The 20,512-nt window shown below is 45.1% G+C and overlaps 4 protein-coding genes across 4 annotated transcripts; 2 read left to right on the top strand and 2 right to left on the bottom strand.

Moving 5' to 3' along the window:
* Positions 1 to 263: 263 nt before the first annotated feature.
* Positions 264 to 1,427, bottom strand: DFJ58DRAFT_839228 (uncharacterized protein; the record flags this gene model as incomplete). The annotated part of the gene is given in 7 exon segments (XM_041392508.1): positions 264 to 331; positions 351 to 394; positions 424 to 759; positions 816 to 883; positions 931 to 1,008; positions 1,063 to 1,137; positions 1,188 to 1,427. 7 exon segments carry the CDS (start codon positions 1,425 to 1,427, stop codon positions 264 to 266), a joined length of 909 nt encoding a protein of 302 aa, XP_041246731.1.
* A 2,403-nt stretch (positions 1,428 to 3,830) lies between these two features.
* DFJ58DRAFT_656492 (uncharacterized protein) lies at positions 3,831 to 4,502 on the bottom strand (the record flags this gene model as incomplete). Its single annotated transcript, XM_041381908.1, has 2 exons — positions 3,831 to 4,269; positions 4,312 to 4,502. 2 exons carry the CDS (start codon positions 4,500 to 4,502, stop codon positions 3,831 to 3,833), a joined length of 630 nt encoding a protein of 209 aa, XP_041246730.1.
* A 5,711-nt stretch (positions 4,503 to 10,213) lies between these two features.
* Positions 10,214 to 10,417, top strand: DFJ58DRAFT_609448 (uncharacterized protein; the record flags this gene model as incomplete). Its single annotated transcript, XM_041380857.1, has 1 exon — positions 10,214 to 10,417. A coding segment is annotated over one exon (204 nt), but the record flags the coding sequence as incomplete, so codon positions are not given.
* A 6,497-nt stretch (positions 10,418 to 16,914) lies between these two features.
* DFJ58DRAFT_839224 (kinase-like domain-containing protein) lies at positions 16,915 to 19,252 on the top strand (the record flags this gene model as incomplete). Its single annotated transcript, XM_041392507.1, has 11 exons — positions 16,915 to 16,989; positions 17,049 to 17,079; positions 17,138 to 17,202; positions 17,254 to 17,471; positions 17,567 to 17,617; positions 18,012 to 18,030; positions 18,108 to 18,202; positions 18,258 to 18,322; positions 18,537 to 18,730; positions 18,860 to 18,925; positions 19,142 to 19,252. The coding sequence occupies 11 exons, from the start codon at positions 16,915 to 16,917 to the stop codon at positions 19,250 to 19,252; spliced, it is 990 nt and encodes a 329-aa protein (XP_041246728.1).
* Between the last annotated feature and the right edge of the window lie 1,260 nt (positions 19,253 to 20,512).

Here is a 20,512-nt window from a genome sequence, read left to right as displayed (position 1 = left end):
TATTGATGTGTGAAAAATCTGCAACAAAGAATGATTTTGATTAATGCAGTGACAGACTCAGAATCACAAAACTTAGGAAAGATCAGTCGATCAACATGGGAGAAGAATGTATTTGGAATCACTTAGTATTATGTAGATGTGGAATTTTGCTCTTTAGGTGGAAGTTCTTAGTACCATCCTGTGGAGCGCCTTTATGATATATTTTCAATGTTTGACCAATGAAACAGTGGAATGCCAGCCAGTAGCCCTTGCTCTTGATTTTGCTATCCGAGGATTCTATTCTCCCGTGCTTTGGAGATGTCCACATTATCAACTAGATTCCAAGCCAAAACTACATTATATACATGTACCAGTCATTGATATCACCGTAAATTGTGCAGCCGTGCGCGTATATCTTATGCAAATCATGGAGTACTCACTTACTCTAGAAAGTACCCTGTCCAATTGGTTGGTAGATCTTCTTCACCGCATGCACCCCCCAAAAGTGATGTTATGGAGTTTGAAATCTGACAGAGGGTGATGACCTTGAATGGTTCTTGCTTGCCAACTGAACCCCGACAAGTTGGACAGGTGAACAGCATTGGTCCGACGTGTTTCGTCACGACTGATATGACTGCAGATGATAGTGGCAGCCTTGAGATGTCTCGGAGACTGAGTGTGACTGGCACTGGATTGTCCGAGTCTGCCACCCATCTACTCCAACAACATTGAAACCATTGTTTCAGACACGCCGCACAGAAGCTATGTCCGCATTTGAGACTATAAAAAGATTGAATCAAGTTATTTGAACACATTGTGATGACCTATATACTGACCTGTGTAATTCTTTGAATATTGTTTTGCAAACGGGGCACTCCAGAGACAGATCCCTTTCCGATAGGACCTTTAAAGTATAAGATCGTGATATTATCAAGGCTTTAAATACCACACCTTCTGGATCGCAGCGCGGAGACTTCCTAGCTTGGTTTTTGTTGCATCTATATCAGGTGAAGGCGTATTATATGTGGACTAGTGTATGCATCATAAGAGCTAATACTGATATATCTGTGCACGGAAACTTACCGCAACATTCCCCCCTTGCTCAATGGCTTTAATGTCGGATAGTGTTTTGACTGAAGCTTTGGCACGAACAGCGGGCTGTAAGGCAGGAAAGGAAGTGGCCTGAGCCAGAAAACTCAAAAACTTACTGCTGGCTCACAATGCGCATGGACTGGCATCTGACTTGCGTCTTCGTCGTCAGTTGTTACGATCTCAATAACTGACACCTGACTTAAAATTTCCTCATCAGTGGTGATCTCGATAACATCATGTAGAAGTGCGGGCGCCACCCGAAGTTGTGAAGTTGTAGGTCCTGGCTGGGCTGCTGCCAAGTGGTAGAAAGGTGTTTGAGCACGTCTGCGTCTATTCCTGACAGGTCCAGAAGACATTTTTGCACGAACATGTGTGAGACTGGGAAGTTGAGGGATCACGTATATCATTTACCTGGAATACTGTAATAATTGCAATCTTTCCAGGATGATGGTCGTGAGCCAAATTGGTCTCGTGAGATTTGATGTTATACTCAAGATCCAGGCGTACAAAGGCGCAGTCGCTGGTGACTGAAGTAACCTGTCTTGAAGTCACATTAATATTTGCCTGGTTCATGGAAAGTGACAATAGAAAAAGACTCGCCACCTCTGCGACCTTCTCTGACACATTTCCATGGGTGATCAGTTGGTACATATAGTCTTGTTCGAGATATGTGTTAGGAGTAAGCGAAGAACAAAGGCCTGAGGGTCGTTCGATTCGAAGGTTCACATTGCCATAATTAGCTGTCAACCGATTATGATTAGATTTGATTTATGCAGGTGAATGCTTTTACTTCACTTAATTGCTACAGCCGATGTCCGGGGACAACCCAGAAATGAGTGCGAGCCTTATGATGCAAGGAGTTGCAAGCACATACGATAGATAAGCGGGAGTAAGCCCCCTGTGTATAGGGCTATGTCCGACATAGGGTCTACGACCCCAAAGGACAATAAAATGGATTTTTTAAAGTTAAGCAAGATAGCTATAGCATGACTCAATAGCAATATCTTCACACACAGCTCCCGAATAGTGGGGGCATACAGAACAAGGTAGGACTCTGACTGTCCGAAAAAATGAAGGATAATATCGAGTTCGTGTTGATGTGAGGAGCGTAAACACAGAAGGAATGAAGAGCCACTCAGATAACATCTGTTGGATCCAAAACCACAGCAAACACATAAGAGGCACAAACAATCGTTTTGATCTAGGTTGCACATCAAGACCTAAAATGAGTCGGACCAAAGACCTCTTGATCTGTTGCCCTAAAACAGTGCTCCTTCTTGGGCCTGGAACATATCAGAAGTATTCAGGTCGCTTTGTGATTTCAGCTCTTGAGTGTTACTGAAGGGAATGTATGTATGGGGAGGCCAGGAGGCGAGAGAAAGGTCAGGGCAAGAAAAATATCTGCAACAACTAGCGCCTGCATGACTAATTGAACTTAAAATGATGGATGGAAAGCTCGGATCGCTTACTACAGGCGTGTTTTCGCAGCGGCGACCTAAGTTGTTGACACTGGGGATGAGGTTGTTGTAACGCTCTGCGTTCGCTGTCCAGAATACAGCAACATGGTACGGCATGGTCGACATTAGCGTGCTGTACATTAGCGCGCAGGCAGTGAGGGAAGGGAAGGGGGGGAAGTACGATCTGAATCGTCGACTTGTTGAACTGTTTTCTTCCATGGACGAGCATGTTGGGCTAGCTGGCCCTGGCTTATCACCTTATGCAGCAGGGACTCGAGGTTTGACACACTATTGTACTTGAAGATACGGACCACCCTGGCGTCTGTCGGTCATTTTTCTGGGCAACGTGTACGGATCATGTCCACGGCAGGGACAGAAGCATTCATTTCGTCAACCTTGATCTCAGTGAGCGTGGTGTCAGTGGCTTCTATAAAAGGGCTGTGGAAGTTGTCTTCTCTTCCTGGAAGTATGCTTTAAGCTTGAAAACGCCCGATCAGCGAGCTTCGAAGAAGCACTCACTATGCACTGAGGGTTGTCCCAACACCTGAAACCTTCATGTCTCTAATGGAGGCCCATCTATTGCACACCAGGCAAACTGCTTTGAGGCACTTTTTCAGGAGCCCGGGCTGTTAGGTCTCAGGAACGCGAGAAGCGCGCTGTAGGAGGGCTTGCAATGTGGCACCCATACAGCACCCACGTTGTAACATTTTATTTATCAAATCCTCTTTGTCCCGAGGATCGCAGAAAATGTTCGTGAGATCATCAAGATAGCGCACATCCAAAATACATCAGAATATCTCAGCGAGGCTCTTCTCGTCCACTGCTATGTTTTTCAATATGTCTCTGGCTTCTCTCGCAGGTCTCGATATAGTGGAGCGTTCGTTGGCACCACTTCCTTCGACTTTCAGAGCCACACTGCGTAAGATTCCCAATTTTGGTGAACAGTGTGGCCACTGGCTTTGGGTAATCGTTCAAATCGGGAGATAGGACAGCAAGGATGGCAGGCGATGCTTGGACTGATGGAGATATTCCAGAGATCAAGTATGCACTGATGATGATGGTCAACAGTGAAAGTAAATGGAAGTGTTCTTTTCACTTACTTTACAATTGGCTTCAGTGATTGCAGATTTGCTGCCAATGAGGCTATTGATGTTGCTGTTGCCTGGACATAGTAATATAAGAGATTTGTTGGCACAAGCACGAGACCAGTCCCCATAAAACTTACCCTTGTGAGTTTCCCGGAACGCGTCATTGAGAAGTCCCTAGCCTTATCTCCAATACCACCATGCGCAGAAGAACTCTTCACAATGTTCGCAATGCAAGGACGAAGCTAGCAGCAGTCTCCTCGCTGGCTCTCACACCAGCAATAAGCTCCATGACAACAGGATCAACTCTTGGCTGGCTGTGCATGAGGATACCCAAAGCGTCTGCTGCACGAGTTTGTACGACGGTAGAGGAGGCGTCACTGACTGTCTTCACAAACATGCGCCAAAGCTGAGGGAAGAACAGTTTAATATGACCGGGAATTCTCTCGAGCATGGATGCTAGTGCACTGAAGATGGCGGTCTTCACACCAGGAAGATGTGTGGTGGCTTGTGTTGCAACACAAATGAGGGGCCTAGTGAATGGCACCATGAAAGGTTTGGTAGCAGACTCCTCCGTCTGTTCTACCAAGTTTCCGATAGCGTATGCTGCCATTTGTGAGACCAGAAATAATGATAAGGAGGGCGGATGCAACTCCCTTTTAGACTGAAACCAGAAGCATATCAGCTAGGTGCACTACTCATCCTTTGGTACTGACTTGACAAATATATCAAATGCCTGCCAAGCCGCAGTGCGGACTGAAACCTCTTGACTATCGAAGAGAGAAACAAGCTGTCGGACCCAGTCAACACGATGTAACAACGACTCTAGGTCAGATTCCTCGCAGAACACTGCAAAGAGATTGCGGGAGCGAATCCACCATTTCGGCATATCACTCTCAGCTCTGAAGCAGAATACAATCAATAAACATGCAAGCTCACAGAGCAGAAGCAGCTGACCATCCAAGGAGTAACATCAAGGTGTTCAAACTTCTGGGTCTTCTATCGAGGCTGAAAGTCCATGCACAGCCTCATCAATGGCACTCCATAGTTCATCATCTTAGTCTTCTTCCAAACCCTTTTATTAATGCTCCAAGGGTGATAATGAGATGCTTGCTCAAGGCATGACCAGCAATGGTGACAAGAGAGGCCAAAGCTCTGGCATTGAAAACCATCATAGGTATGGCAATCAAGGTTGGGATGAGAACAGAAAACACAGTAGACGCCCGGACCTTGAATTGGGTAAGCACATCCTTGTTCACAAACAAAAAAGACGATGCATACCGACATGACCTCCCTCAAGGCTTGAAGTGGGGTATCTGAGCTTGCACATGGCTGGCGTAAAGCCTCTAACAAAGTGGGGATCATCTGATCAATCGCTTTCGCGCCGGGATGCTCTTGAAGTACTCAAATGCCTTCGCAGCCGCCGAACGTACACTAGTGTCATCATCCACCAGAGAGGTACGGATGTCTGGTTGTGCCAGTGCGAGTGCTTGAACTTGCTTCGACAAGGTAGCTGTTCCCCTTCTTGTTCGCAAGCGATTTATGAAGCTCGGCCTCCCAGCGGGCAATATCAGCATCTTTCCCCCTTTTGGAACCTTCCTCGGCCTTCTGATAAGAGAGAGCCACACAGCAAGAACACAATGAACGTGGCGTGGTTCCTATGATCCATTTACTCACCATCTACATACATCATGCCTTCTGGCGTTTCCCAGATACCGAACTCAGCCTCGGACAGTGCCGATGTCGGCGCGTAACTTCTCCATGATCTTCGGCAATACATTTTCGGGACATACAAACGCCAATGTGCTAATTGCCTGATAGCTCGTGTCTGAAAAGCCACACTTCAAATCTACAAGTTATATGTGTCAGCACGTGTATAAGTCTTGGAAATACAAAAAACACCTTCGAATCGACGGTGGATGCCGCCAAAATGCTCAACATCGCCCAGTCAACACAGCGAAAAATTAAATCGTGCGGGTCCACGCCAACCTTCTGGCACAACTCAATCCATTGCATGTGGGATGGAGGACCTGATACATTTTTAGAATATTCAGCAGCAGTCGATAGGATAATGGACAAGGAAGCTCACAAACGACAAAGTAATGTGCTAAAAAATGAGGTCTCCTAGTGTGCTTTTGACGGCAGCCGACTTCTCTTTGTGGCATTTGTGCGCACGACAGGGTTGTTAGACTTGGCGGAGTTGAGGGAGGCAGTGAGGAGTTTTTTGAAAGTGGCAGAGTCGAGGTTATGAGAGTGTGCAAGCAAAAAATCTGCGATTGCTGCAAACAGTTAGTCAGAAAGCGATGATCCTGATGTAGTACATACGCATGATCTGCCTTAGGCTCAATTAATCTGACATTACGATGTGGCTTGAACTGCAGCACATGCCTTTGTTGGTCGCGAGCCATAAAAGTTCCTCCTGTAGGAACTGCAGGTAAATTCTGGCACTGCTGTTTAAAAGTCTTCCATGAGCGAAATTTGCATGGCCTTTTGCCAGTTCGCCTGTACGAGATCTCTGGTTACTTAGCATTTGGTCCCTCTCATCGATTCACATGTGGGAAGAAATTTCCTAAAAACTGACGCCCACTCAGAGAAATGCAAAGTTGCCAGTGACTTTGTTGCCTACTTAGTGAATTACCGCGCCAGGCTAGTTACTAGTACATGGCATGATGGCCTGTTATGTACGCGTTTGAGACCTACAGTGGCTCAAAAAACCGTCCGTATGTTTTGGCATTTTTCACTATCTATAATATTGTGTGAGAACAAACAAATGCCTCAAAAACATGCTTATACCACATTGTAGTATGGCTTCAGGGCTTTCATTTGAGCCCTACACCGTGGGAATCGGTGGAGATATGGTGGAGATACAAGGCTCACAAAATGGTGACTCATGCGGACAGTTTTTTGACTCAAGTATTTTACAGTAATAACCAGGTATTCTAGTATTTTGTATGACCTCCCTTGGCTTTAATTACTGCCTCTATCCTTCTAGGCATACTCTCAATTAATTTCTGGCAATCCTCAGCTGTGATCTTCCCCCATTCCACTGCTACTCTCTCCCAAAGCTCCCATACTCCTTTAGGGGGGTTTTCATAGGCTTGAAGCTTTTTCTTGAGTGTTCCCCAGAGATGTTCAATGACATTGACATCAGGAGACTGTGCTGGCCAGTCAAGAACATTGATGTTATGTTCTTCAAACCATTCCCTAGCTCTTCTGGATGTGTGCTTGGGATCATTATCCTGTTGGAAAATGATATCTTCTTCATCAATCCCTGATTCTGCCAAGCTAGGCAGCAAGTGGTCATTTAAAATGTCCACATACTGCTCAGCATTCATCTTCCCCTCAACCTCAGCAAGCATTCCCACACCATTCCATCCCATACAGCCCCATACCATTAAAGAACCTCCTCCAAACTTGACAGTCCCATTAACCTCTCTGTCTGTTAGGCCATCTCCCTTCTTTTTCCATACATACACCTTCCCATCTGACCCAATCCTATTGATTTTGGTCTCATCTGACCATATAACATGCTTCCAGTCCTCTACAGTCCAGTGTTGATGAGCTAAGGCAAAGGCTAGTCTTCTCTGCCTATGTTTGATGGAGAGAAGAGGCTTTTTCTTCTTTGTTACTGCCTTGAGATGAGCTGCCTTGAGAACATTCCTCACAGTTTGTGAAGAGACAGGGGTAGTGATGGTGGAATTGATATAATGGGTGGCTTGGACAGCATTATCAGCCTTTCCTGTAGTGATATGTTGGATAATAGCCCTTTTGTCAGTAGAGGTAAGCTTGGATGGACGTCCTCCACAAGAGTTTTCCTTGTCTGGGTGGCTTTCTTTGATGAACTTGGCCACAGTGGACTTGCATATTCCAGTTCTAGAGGAAATTTGGCGAGCAGAGAGGCCAGCATAAGACAGAGAGAGGATATTATCTCTTTGAGCAGAGGAGATGGCTTTCATGGTGATTATGACTATGATACATGAGATATTCTGGTTTATATAGTTAGATATAGTCATAAAATAACATAATGACACCACTTTATAATTTATATAATAGTGGCATGATTTTTATGGTGTCATAAATAATGATTTATATAGTTTTAATATACACTCAAAAAACTGTCCACATGAGTCATCATTTTATAAGCCTTATATCTCCACCATATCTCCGCCGATTCCCACGGTGTAGGGCTCAAATAAAAGCCCTGAAGCCATACTACAATGTGGTATAAGTATGTCCTTGAGGAATTTGTTCATTCTCACACAATATCATAGATAGTGAAAAATGTCAAAACATGCGGACAGTTTTTTGAGCCACTGTACTACTAGAGTACTAGTTATGCCACATTCCCTGTAAAATATCCTTAATCCGACCTAAGATACTCTTGCCGGTGTCAATCTGATCCTTCACTTCCTGAATTTGCGCCTTAACTTCCTGTATCTGAGACTGGACTTCAATATTGTTTGCTTCAGCCGCCTCTTTTGCCTCTTTTGCAGCCTCCTTGGCCTCCTCTGCAGCCTTTTGGGCAGCCTCTTTCGTCTCATTGGCAAGTTTGGTAATGCGGTCCACAAAAATGGCATTGGTTTCTCCAAGAGCTGCCAAACAGGACAAATTTTCATCCATCTTCAACTCCAACTTCGCTTGCAAGAAGCCAAGCGCTTCGGTGATTATATCATCTTCTGACATTAGTACACAGTCAATAGACTTTAATCTCAGTCTGAGGACCTACTCATGCTGTCGTGGTTGGAGGCGGCTGTACTGCCCGAGTCTGCTGCCGCAATACTTGAGTGAGACCTGATGCTGTTGGAATCCTCCACTGCCATACAGGATCCAAATGAGAACTCAGCAGCAAAACTATCCATTGATGGGGCAGTGGATTCTATCAGAATCAAATAGTAAGGCATGAGTAGCCATAGTTCATTAATAGCGCATACCTGAAGTACGGGCGTCCATTGTGTAATGGTCTGCAGTGAGGATACATAACTTATGTGATTGCTCGTGAACTATAGATAATCAATTCTTATAAGCACTGCAAGTGATGAATCATGATGTCGACCAGTTTTAGCACACAATGAAAAAGTGGAGCTCACTGAGCTGTACTGTCAGACAATTGCAAATCAATTTGTGACCATCGTATTGGTTCAATGTTAGTAGTGAGAGGAGGTGTTTTGTAGAATGCAAAACTCCCATCAGACGTGCGCTGATTTTTTCCACAGCTTATTAGTAATTCCTTGTACCGTCGGCTGAAAACGGATCCAGCTTCATCTGCAGGATTCTGCGCTCAGGCTACCAATTCATCGACATGATCTTAGGCTGGTCCGAGCATATCTCAGGGTGGGACATGAGCAGCTGGAGCTGCTAGGAGGGCAGGACAACTGATTGCGAATTTGGCTGTGTCAGACTTGGGGAAAAAATGGTGCGGTAATCCTTACCGCTTCAAAGATAAACTTTATATTGCTCTATAATGAATGCGATGAAGATAAAGCTAATTAAAGTATCGAAGGGAGAGGTGGGTAGGTGTAAAAGAAGGAACCCCAGAGCGAGAAGGAATATGAGTTCGTTGTCGAGGAGCTGGAGGAGCTGGAGATGGCATTGATGAAGCTTTGAAGAGGAGAGGCGCAGCTTGCTGCTGAGCACCTGTGGTGCCGGAAACTTTAACTGTACGTTGCTAGTGTCTGAGTTTAAAAATTGTTAATTGTCATTAGATTAGTAGCCACTCTCCCCTTTGTTAGACCTGCAATGTACTATCTACTGTACGATCTTCCTCACACACGCTTTGCTATCAATGCTATTTTTTTTTGCAGGATGGTCATTTACTCGCTAGTGGGGATGATGACAGATACATTCGGCTCTTCAATTTTCGACTAGGAAAGGAATTGCGTAGGGTGAGAGTTCTTACATCTGTAACATCACTTCTATGGCATCCAAACAAGCCTGGCATTATCTTCATTGGTGATACAAGGGGGAGTATCATGGTTATGAGCCTTCATGCCGAAGTGAGTAAAAAGTAGTCATATCATTAAGTTCCCGTTTGATGTCTATCTTGAGCGCCCTGATGCTTACTGTCTTCGTACTGGCATCAATGCTCCAGCAGAGACATTGGCCTATGATACCTGCAATGGGTATCTGGCTGTCGCAGTGGGGACAGACATCATCCTATTCAACTGTCCGGAAGGTGAAGTCAAGTGATTCCGCTGGAAAATAATGAACACAACGACTGAGATGCATACTACAGACCCTTGGACATTCGGTGTAAATGTTCCGCCACCGCCTACGATTAAGGCTGGTAGTGTGGGTCATGACGAGATCTTACTACCCTTACCTCATGTTCTGAAATTCAGCGACAACGGGCATTCTCTTGTTGCAGTGTATTTTCAACATGGAATTGTGTAGGTAATGTCACTTACCACTGGTAGAAAATGTTTGATTAATCATTGTAAAAGCTCCTGGTTGATCGAGTCTCTCCAACCAGAATGGACCATTTGGCCTACAAGCAGACGCGCGTAAGTGCATTATTTCGTCATCGTCATAATTAGGCGATATAGACAGCCTATCAGGGGAGGGGCCTGTTTCTCCGCTGATGGAAGGAGTGTAGTGGTGTAAAATCTCCATGATGGCTTCGATTGTTACGATATCAGCAATGGAAGGCACTTGGCTAATCTCCCAACTCCAATCATCCACAATGTCCCGCTACCTTCACTATTCATCGAAGATGATACATTCATATTGTGCGGAAGCTCTTGCGGCTATGTTTTGCTATATTCTGGAAATATGAAGAACATCCGCCAGGTATTGAGACATGGTGGTATGAACGAGGCTCCTGCTAGTAGTGAACTAATTTTAATGTGTCCTCTAGAGCATGATATAATCCAGGCATTGGTTTGTTTCTCTTGCTGTATTTCAGTTTGGACCGGTGCTGACCCGTCAGAGAAGGCATATTTCAAATGTGAGGCCAGGTTCATTGCAACAGCCTCGTCAGAGGCTGAATCAGATAATTATGTTCGAATATGGAGGAGTATATCCAGTGAGAGATTTTTCTCCTTGTCTGTATAAATCTTCACAGTAGTTGCCGACATGACAGCTCCGAAAAATATTTCAGTAAGTGACCTTACCATATCCTACTAAAGCACCATACTGATGTGAGAAAGGGCTCTTCGTGATCTTACTGGAAAATTAGTGGGATTTTGTCGATATTCCTTCTGGTGGTATTCATTTGGGTTAGATGTTTGGGTATCAATATGGTCCCGGTCGGTTGATTGTCTGCTGCATCTTCCCCTAATATCTCTCACACTTGACAACAGACCAGCGTGAATAGCTATGTAGAACTCTGGGACAACCTGACTAGTCGAGCCTTTGAGGGCTTGGTGCCAACTTCAGTTTTCACCTGGCAGGGGTCGAGCATATGTTTTTGGAGCTTAGGAGTCGAGATTGTGTTTGGCGACAAGCGTTATGATTCCGGAATTCAGGAATTATGATTTGTGATTTGCCATGAAGTGTAAAGTTTATATCGCCATCTTTAGACTGAATGGGGACTGATGGAACTTTGTTCTTTGCGCTGGTGTTTTTGTCGCATCTAATTCTGACCGTGCAGATCCTGTTATCATCAACAGCTAGTGATCTGCAGCATTAGCAACCACGAGATGGCGACATCATCAATTCATTAATCACAATCACTCTTAAATGCAAGCCTGAACACATGGTTACTTGAATTTTTTGACACCCGACCACATTGAATTTCACTATCAAAGATTGGTGCTGCCGCCTGCGCAAGTTTGACTTTCAGATGGGCACTTATGACGCTGGGTGATCAGATCAACCGACCAGCTGTCACGATTTCTCCCGCAATGTGGACTAACATGCTGATTTACAGCCACGAAACGGTCAGATCATTGAAATCAGAAAAAACATATCATATGTAAAATTGAGGCAGGAAGAGAATGAAATCTGCTACGCCCCCATACCCAACAGAGCCTTATAAGACACCGACAAGACCCATCTATGGGAAGAAATAAATTGATGAAGTTGAATCCCCACAACCATGCCTCTTGCATATCACTTGAGGGGGGGACAACAAATCTCTCAGCTGATTGTGTTTGCCGGTCTATTATAACTTATCCGCCTTGTTAGGTACGTTTCAGGGAATGATCAAGAACGTACCTGGGCCAACTCCATCCAGGTATTGGAGTTATTACTGTGAGACTGGTGAAAGCGAGACAAGAGATACATGAGTCGGAAGTCGAGGAGTTCAATAACATGTCCGAATGACCAAGGTTCGGGTCCAGTAGAAACTGCTTATGACCATGTGCTAACCCTAAAGTTAAGGGTGCAGACAAGGTCTGCTGAGATGCTACGGTGGCTTGACTCCGCCACAGATGGGTGGCCTTTGTTGTACTATGACTACGACACGGGTGCCATTAGCATCGTCAAATAAAGAAAAGAATGATCATCAGCTTACTTGATGCTGTATACAACTTTTCTGCTCTCTTGATCGAGTCTGAGTTGGAATTGAGGAGAAACCCTCCGGCGATTAAAGGGATGGTTCTGTATTTTTGGTCAAGTTCAAGGATCCAAGCGAGCCACTTACCCTGATGGTTTTCAATAATGTCTCCCTTTCATCACCACCCACCCACAATACTGCACCTTCTTGTCCGTTAGTTACAGGTACAGATGTTGTGCCACCGGCCATTGTTGCATCTGAGGCAGGCATCTGGTCCTCTAGATCTTGTAACTCAGGCCTCAGCCAGCACTTCAAGGTTATATGGATCCACAGTTCATTCAGAAAGCCCAAATTCACATATTTAAAAGCTGTGGCTGTTCAAAGATAGCTGAAAGTTCTCAAAATTCAGCAAAGTTCGAACACACAAGCAGTTAAAGTCTGGTTTTCGACAGGACACCAAATCGATTGTAAATCTCAAACCTAGATTCAGTTCGGAGTTTTGATTTGAAACAATTTTGGCCATTTTCAAACCGAATCGAGTTGTGAACCTATACCCCTGCTTTTCTGAAACAAGGGAAATAAATTGTCTACAACAAGGTTTAGCGCATGTCAACGGATGAAGAATTTGGATTGCTTAGTGTGCGTGTATGAGGGGTTCTGCCGGACAAAATGTAAAAACAATTTTGTATGGTAAAAACAAACTTCGATGAAGAAAACCAAATTCCGTCCTCGATTATCTTTATAAAGTTCACACATTCAGATTCCAAAGTTGTGCCATCATCATACCAAGTTCAAAAAGATCCTACCATTGGCCTCTGAGTGACGTGGCTTCAAGCTTTCAAATGTCAGTAGCTTTCATTTTCCTGAGTCTTCGGTAACGGGCTACATATGCCCCAACACACTTTGTAGGTGAATTAGAGCATCAGTTGGACAATAGCAAAATCTGCTCCACCTCGAGACTATTTACACATTTTTTCGAGAGCAAATCGGGGGAACTACTCCATCGCTTCCACCACAACAATCGGGTGGATTCCATCGCACTTTCAACCAATCACAGTGTCCTCGCGTGCATAGGCAGCGATGGCATGGTAGAACTTTGGGACACAGAGTCCGACCAGCCCCTCCTCGGCCAGCCATTACATTCACAAATCCACCTTTTGCTGCGTATCGTTCTCTCGAGACGGGAGATACGTCGCATATGGCGGAGACGACAAGAAACTCACTCTATGGATGCTCAAAGGCATAGCTCCTCAACTTCCAGCACCCACATTACTTCAACAAAGTGATAGACAAAGCACACAACAGGAAACTCGGCCCAACTCCCCATTATCATCTCGATGTCAGTACTTTTACGTTTGACTACCTGTGCTCTTTACTCAGCGTTGTTGCAGGCTGATGCCACGGGAAGTGGTGGCTTCATTGAGGAGTTACATGATGACCCATACAACAACTTCTTCCAGGTAAAACTCTTATTTTCGTCCAAGGGCACTAGCACTGACAACAAGTACTTCTAGTCTTCGCAGCAATCTCTTCCATCGCCATCCCCTGGCTTCCATCTACTCCCCTTGTTTTCGGTTCCCCACTTCTTGAATGTCATCTCTTGACGTCGCTCACTGCCAGACAAGTCTGTTCCACAAGAATGCTCCAAGTGTGGTTTCTTCAGTTGTCGTGGTCGCTCAAACTCGTCCCAGGAGCTCGCAACCATTAAACCCGACCAACCAGTACCAGAAGGTAAAGCAGGAGAAGGCGAAGGCGAAAAAGTTGAAAAAGTTGATGATGTAAGTGCTGTTTCGACTCTCACACAATATCATCTTAGCACGACAGCCATCAGCACAGTTCCATGCATGACTCACTCAGCGCCACAAAGGAGAAAGGCAAACAGCAAGATGATCCTCTTGACAACATGCAGAGCCCACCGTCTGATGATCGCACTTCCTCCGCCAAGCTCGATAGCAAAGATAATCGAAACATCTGGGGACGACTAATGCATGCTCAAGGCAAACATCTCACATTTGGTTCACTGTATCCTAGTACTCAACTTGCAAATGCACCCCAATCCAGAATACCGAGCAATCCCTGGCACTGGAATTCCAGCTTATTTCCAGTAGGATCTTCCAGACATCCTGTCGATATTGCTGCTTGCCGCAATGAGGATGTGAGTAACTTGTCGTCACTTCCCTTTTATATTATTGAAATCACTCTGCAGAGATATGGCATTGCACCTGAATCTGATGCGGAAGCTGCTGCAGCCATACTACATACTAATGACATTGTGGTCCATAGTTCAATGCAACCAGGTCGACCTGCAGTAGTGGTACTAGTGTCTCAAGAGCGGCCCACACAAATCCAAGCTTCGACAAGTGGGCCAGAAGAGATTGGAGTAAGCTGCTGTGAATTTAAAAACAAACTTCAACGAAGAAAACCAAATTTCGCCCTCGATTATAATCATGGGTAACGGCACCTACACGCCCAGTCCCCAACTCCAATTTCCCACAATGCTCAAACCCTTTACTTCACCTCGCACTGACAGATTTTCCTTATATGCTCACACCATCCCAGACCATTCATATATACAACTCGCTAGATACATTTATGTTGAAGAGCTAGAACTGAACACAGCCAAACTACCAAGATCCTGAGCAGTTGAATACCCGGCAGCTGCGGCCTCTTTATCCATGCCTACATCTGACATCGTTAGATGATACATAACCCATGATTGATACACATGACACTGCTGTCTCGATCGCTTTCATTGAATGGGCAGAAGCATGGAACAACCATGTCATGTCTATTTGAGGTGATCGGCACAGCAGTCCACGAGATATGTTTTTCTTTGGAATGTTAGAAAATGGAGCGCGTGAATTTGACGGTACAGAAGATGACAAAGATATAGATGATCCAGCATCGTATGGCATTGACTGGGCTTCCATCGATAACCATCACATCATTGACCACCATCATGCCCACAACGAAGAAGATGAGCTCGGTAACAACCCTTTCCTCACCCATCATCCACATCAGTTCTCGGAGGTTGTGGTTCCAGAAGCAGAGCCCATTATCACTCGAACAACCACAGTCTCTCGGTGTACAGTTCAATACCAATCCACTCTCGCAGCATGGAATCCAGACGTCTCATTTGGTCTACAGCTTTACAGATTTGTAGGGGTTTTTTCACGTACGAAGATGGTGTACTGTAGTTTACATGTGTACCTGCACAAGTCAATGCCAGCAAATGGCGTACAATGTCCTGAAGTCTCCAACCCTCTTGTGAGGAATGCCTCATGCACGGCCATGTCTTCCACAACTGCTAAGATCAAAAGGGTGCCAACAATAAAGATACAAAAGAAGATGTGAGGCCATACCAAGCTAGTCTGTGTTGCACAACTGCCCGGTGGGCGCATGTGAATGCAGAATGACAGTAGCTAACCGTAGTGTCGTGAAACATGATTCAGTCCCACATGTACCAGCTCATGCAGCCGCAGAAGGTGCAAACACAGGAAGAATTATTTAGCGGTGGTCTTCAATAAGAATGCACGTAACAGTGGTGCCCTGTCATCGCTCGATGATAGGCTGTACAGCCGGTATCGATGGCAGTATGCATAATCTCGCGTGTATATGGGCCAGCCCACATATAGACCTGCGCGTCCATATGGTGGCCATACTTACGCGTGACAACCTGTAGATGGAATCAGCTTATAGTGATTAGGAGAAGTTGTGTAATCGAGTGTACAGAGAGGGTAGTTGCCAGCTAATGATACTGGCAGGAACACAAAGTTGCTTCTCCCTCTGGCTAAAATTATGACATTGGTGGGACGAGAAATAGAATCAGCCACAACAGGGCGAAGCGCATTACAAGCGGCCACCATGCTACTCCTGAAATAGGACACCACATATCTACAGCAAGGCCGACATGTGGATTTAGTATCCTGTAGCAGCGTGCAAATGACCACTGCCTTGTCTGTCACTGGCACTTACTTGCAAAGTACGTGTGTCACTGACACCGCTACATTCTGTGTAGTGCAAGTTTCAATGTCCCTTCGGTCGCAATGTAACACTGGAAGTACCAATCTGGCATAATTCATTTATTATGTAATCCTATATCGATTGACAACATCAAGGTTTCATGCACCACCCTTCCCATTGATAACACAACCACCATTTGCAGACTACAACCGCTATCTTATCCATACAGCAGGAGATGGACACGCAACTAGACTTTGGTCGTGTTCCCTCCGGACACAGTTTCTTCTTGCAGTACAACCAACTTTGGTGCACAGCATCGTCGCCATTCTCCCCATTCGTCCACATCCATACATCATACCCAGAAGGACAGCATCAAACCAAAAGCTTCGCAGTCCCTGGACGAATGAGTTTTGGAACAGACACTGGAGTTGGAGTTGACGGCCCTTTGACAACAGATCAATGAAAATTTACTGGTAAATTTGAATCATCCCCACTTACTACTCCCAATCTCGCTCCATCCACTCAGCTGATCACTTCAACCCTCATCCCAGACTTGACTAGTTTTATCACCCGATGCAGCCCAGACCCGATTTCTGGCAGTACACATCGAAATATTTACAAGTGTATATACCACGGACCAGGGGGTGATGAAGAGGTTCGTGCGGATGTTATAGTTCTTCCATTCTCACTAACTCGATGCTCGCCAGCAGGTTGCCATCAAAGCGATTCGACAACAATGCTTTAATTCTGAGGTAATGTTTTAAATGGTCAGATTCTCATTAAACGTTCTTAGATGTTTCAGAGAGAGCTTGGAATTTGGAAGAGGTTGAGGCATTCTAATATTTTGAAATCCATCGGTACAACTTCGGATTTTGGTCCCTCAGTAGCTTTAGTTGCTCCGTGAATGACCAATGGCACTCTGACGTCGTTTCTCGACCAGAATAACGAGACCCTTGGGCTGCGTGATCGTGTATTTTTGGTGAGCACCTAAAATATGTTCCCACTTTGCACAGTCAAGTTTATTGTTTCGTGCACAAGCTTCATGGTATTGCTGCTGACCTCAACTATTGTGGGTGAAAACTTGCATGTCCAAAAGAAAATGAGTATTTTTTTCATGTCAATTCAAGTGTTTAGCTTGACAGAAGACAGACATATGGACTTGAACCCCATCGTTCATGGAGACCTCAGCGGTGTAAGATCCATTATTTATTCTATCTCTTGCATACTGATGACCAGTTGCAAGGCCAACGTCCTCATCAATGGTGAAAGAAAGGCATATCTTGCAGATTTTGGCCTTTCTGGAACTTTTAAAAAGCTGATCGGCATGACGTACCTCGCAAAGATGACTGGTCATCCAGGAGCGGTGAAATGGGTAGCTCCTGAACTTCTTTCTGGGGAGAATCAGCTTCTGTGGCCACCGCTCAAAGCGGCGTGTACTCCTTTGGTAGCATCATGCTTCAAGTAAGTCGTTCCCTCTTGCTAGTGCAGCTCACTAAGATGTCTTGCAGGTTTCGACAGGATATGTGCCCTGGTGTCACTTGATTTGTGACTTCTAGATCTCATACCAAGTGGTTATTGAGGGGAAAATACATCCCCGTCCAGATGAAGTTTGTGTCACTGACTGGCACTGGAATTTTATGACCTGTTGCTGGTCTATTGTAAGCCCGTGCTTATCATGCAATCGACGCGCCTTTGTTCTGATTGGACACCTCTCAAGATCTCACTATGCTTCACTATATATGTGTATATCTCGTCGCCATATCTTATCTCTCTCTTACCGCATCATCAATCATACACTGTTCCATGTTGCTGCTTATCTGCTATTCCATCTATGTCATTGACCGATCAGCTCCCTGCCAAGGAAACAGCTCAATTTGTTAATAGGGCTTTGCACCTGAGCGTGAGACCCAGGAGCCCGACATTGTCGATCTCCAGCGATGAGCGACACCCGGGCATAGCCCGTGATAAAGACACTGCGCGCGCCAAATAGGGTTGTTACAGGTGCAGAATCCGCCGGAAGGTAGGTCCTTGCATCCATGTCACTCTTTGGATCTTCAATCGTCACTTCATTGTCATCAGACGCTTATTCACCCCTAGAAATGCGACGAGCAGCCCAACGCAGACGGCAGCTGCCAAACATGTCTTCGTCTTCGTCTACTGGTTTTGGCGCAAAGCGTCCAGAATGGTTGCATGTATGTTGTTTATTTTTATCATTCCCTCATCATTTGACTTATTCCATCCCTCAAGGCAAGAGGACATCGACCATCGAGCAAAAATTAAAGAATTTCTGGCCGCACAAGGAATAATCAAGGGTACGAGGTCTCACTGCAATGACTGGGAGACTTCTATTCTATCACTTTTGGTGGACTATGCTTCCCCAAGCACGAGTCCGCAGAGCCTGACATTGTCGATCTCTGATGACGAGCGACACCTGGGTATAGCCCGTAATGATTATCTTTGGGAGGACACTGATGCTCATAAGTCCTATTGTGGAATACCCTTGTTTGCTTTCTCATATCGTCGTAGGACTTCCGGTGATGCAGGACATCGATTCACCATTGGATGTTTGGGACCATGATGCCAGGGTTATTGATCAGGAATGTACTTGTAAGTCTAGTTGTGAAAAGCAAATTCAAAGGGTAATGATAAATCGAGACGAGAATAAGAAATACATTGGGAGTGAGACTTTGGCCTACACACAGACTTCTGAAACGTTGGGAGTGAGACTTTGGTTGACACACAGACTTCTGAAACGTTGGGAGGAATACTCTTGATTCGACAATGCATGGACAGTTACAGCGCTTCTTAAGTATAGCGAGAGGCTTGAGTGGCTCGACACTGTATTCTAGGTAGGAGAAATGATAAGAGAAATGCGAACTCAAAGTACAAAGGATAACGTAGAGGGATGTATCCGAGTGTGTCAGATGTGAAGAGTAGAGCTCTTCGCATCGATCAATGACAGACTATGTAGGAATGCTCGTGCTTCGGAAAATTATACTATTTGCGTATCTTGCCACTACTTACTATATGGCTAGCTTGGAGACGTAGAGGATACCATGATTACACACCTACAGATGGAAGGGGTCATCTAATTTATGCAAAGCGCTGGGACAATCAATCATCATTCACAGGTGATCACTTCTTTCCGGATGCTGCTCAATGAGGCCACTCGGGAAGCCATTCGGACGCTTCTCGTCAGCATTGAGTACGGCAGAAAAGAATTGGCCTCATGCAATTGGTGAGGGTATAAACAGTGAGAGATGGAATTATCTGTTCATTGAAAGTGACTCGACTGCCAGCATGCTCTGACTGACCGGTACTGATTGATGATCACTTGACAAGTTGCAATTTGTAATACTTTGAGGGCACCTACTAAGATGCAAGGGTAAAGGAGCGGGCGCAGTACTATTTGAATCTTGCAAACCGTTCTTTAAGTGACAGGAAATAATAATAATAAAAAAGGAAAGAGCTGGTGGAGTCTGCAACTGGCGCGTTAGTGCGCTATGATTCTGCCTCAAAATCACAATTTTAGCTGACCTGTGCTTGCATCCTGCCATACAAAATGTCACCTGCAAAGCTCAAATGACTAGACCGATCGGGAGTCCTCATTCAAACCCGATAACAAGTCATGGTTAGTCTCGACAAATCCGTCGCACGAGATGGATGGTGAGGATACTAAGAAGCTGGCAACTTTGCATTTCTCTGAGTGGGCGTCAGTTTTTAGGAAATTTCTTCCCACATGTGAATCGATGAGAGGGACCAAATGCTAAGTAACCAGAGATCTCGTACAGGCGAACTGGCAAAAGGCCATGCAAATTTCGCTCATGGAAGACTTTTAAACAGCAGTGCCAGAATTTACCTGCAGTTCCTACAGGAGGAACTTTTATGGCTCGCGACCAACAAAGGCATGTGCTGCAGTTCAAGCCACATCGTAATGTCAGATTAATTGAGCCTAAGGCAGATCATGCGTATGTACTACATCAGGATCATCGCTTTCTGACTAACTGTTTGCAGCAATCGCAGATTTTTTGCTTGCACACTCTCATAACCTCGACTCTGCCACTTTCAAAAAACTCCTCACTGCCTCCCTCAACTCCGCCAAGTCTAACAACCCTGTCGTGCGCACAAATGCCACAAAGAGAAGTCGGCTGCCGTCAAAAGCACACTAGGAGACCTCATTTTTTAGCACATTACTTTGTCGTTTGTGAGCTTCCTTGTCCATTATCCTATCGACTGCTGCTGAATATTCTAAAAATGTATCAGGTCCTCCATCCCACATGCAATGGATTGAGTTGTGCCAGAAGGTTGGCGTGGACCCGCACGATTTAATTTTTCGCTGTGTTGACTGGGCGATGTTGAGCATTTTGGCGGCATCCACCGTCGATTCGAAGGTGTTTTTTGTATTTCCAAGACTTATACACGTGCTGACACATATAACTTGTAGATTTGAAGTGTGGCTTTTCAGACACGAGCTATCAGGCAATTAGCACATTGGCGTTTGT

This window comes from Suillus subalutaceus (assembly GCF_016647625.1).
Source record: "Suillus subalutaceus strain FC151 chromosome Unknown DFJ58scaffold_24, whole genome shotgun sequence".
NCBI classification, from domain to species: domain Eukaryota; kingdom Fungi; phylum Basidiomycota; class Agaricomycetes; order Boletales; family Suillaceae; genus Suillus; species Suillus subalutaceus.
The sequence above is the reverse complement of the archived record's forward strand: the minus strand, read 5'-3'. Positions and strand labels throughout refer to the sequence as shown.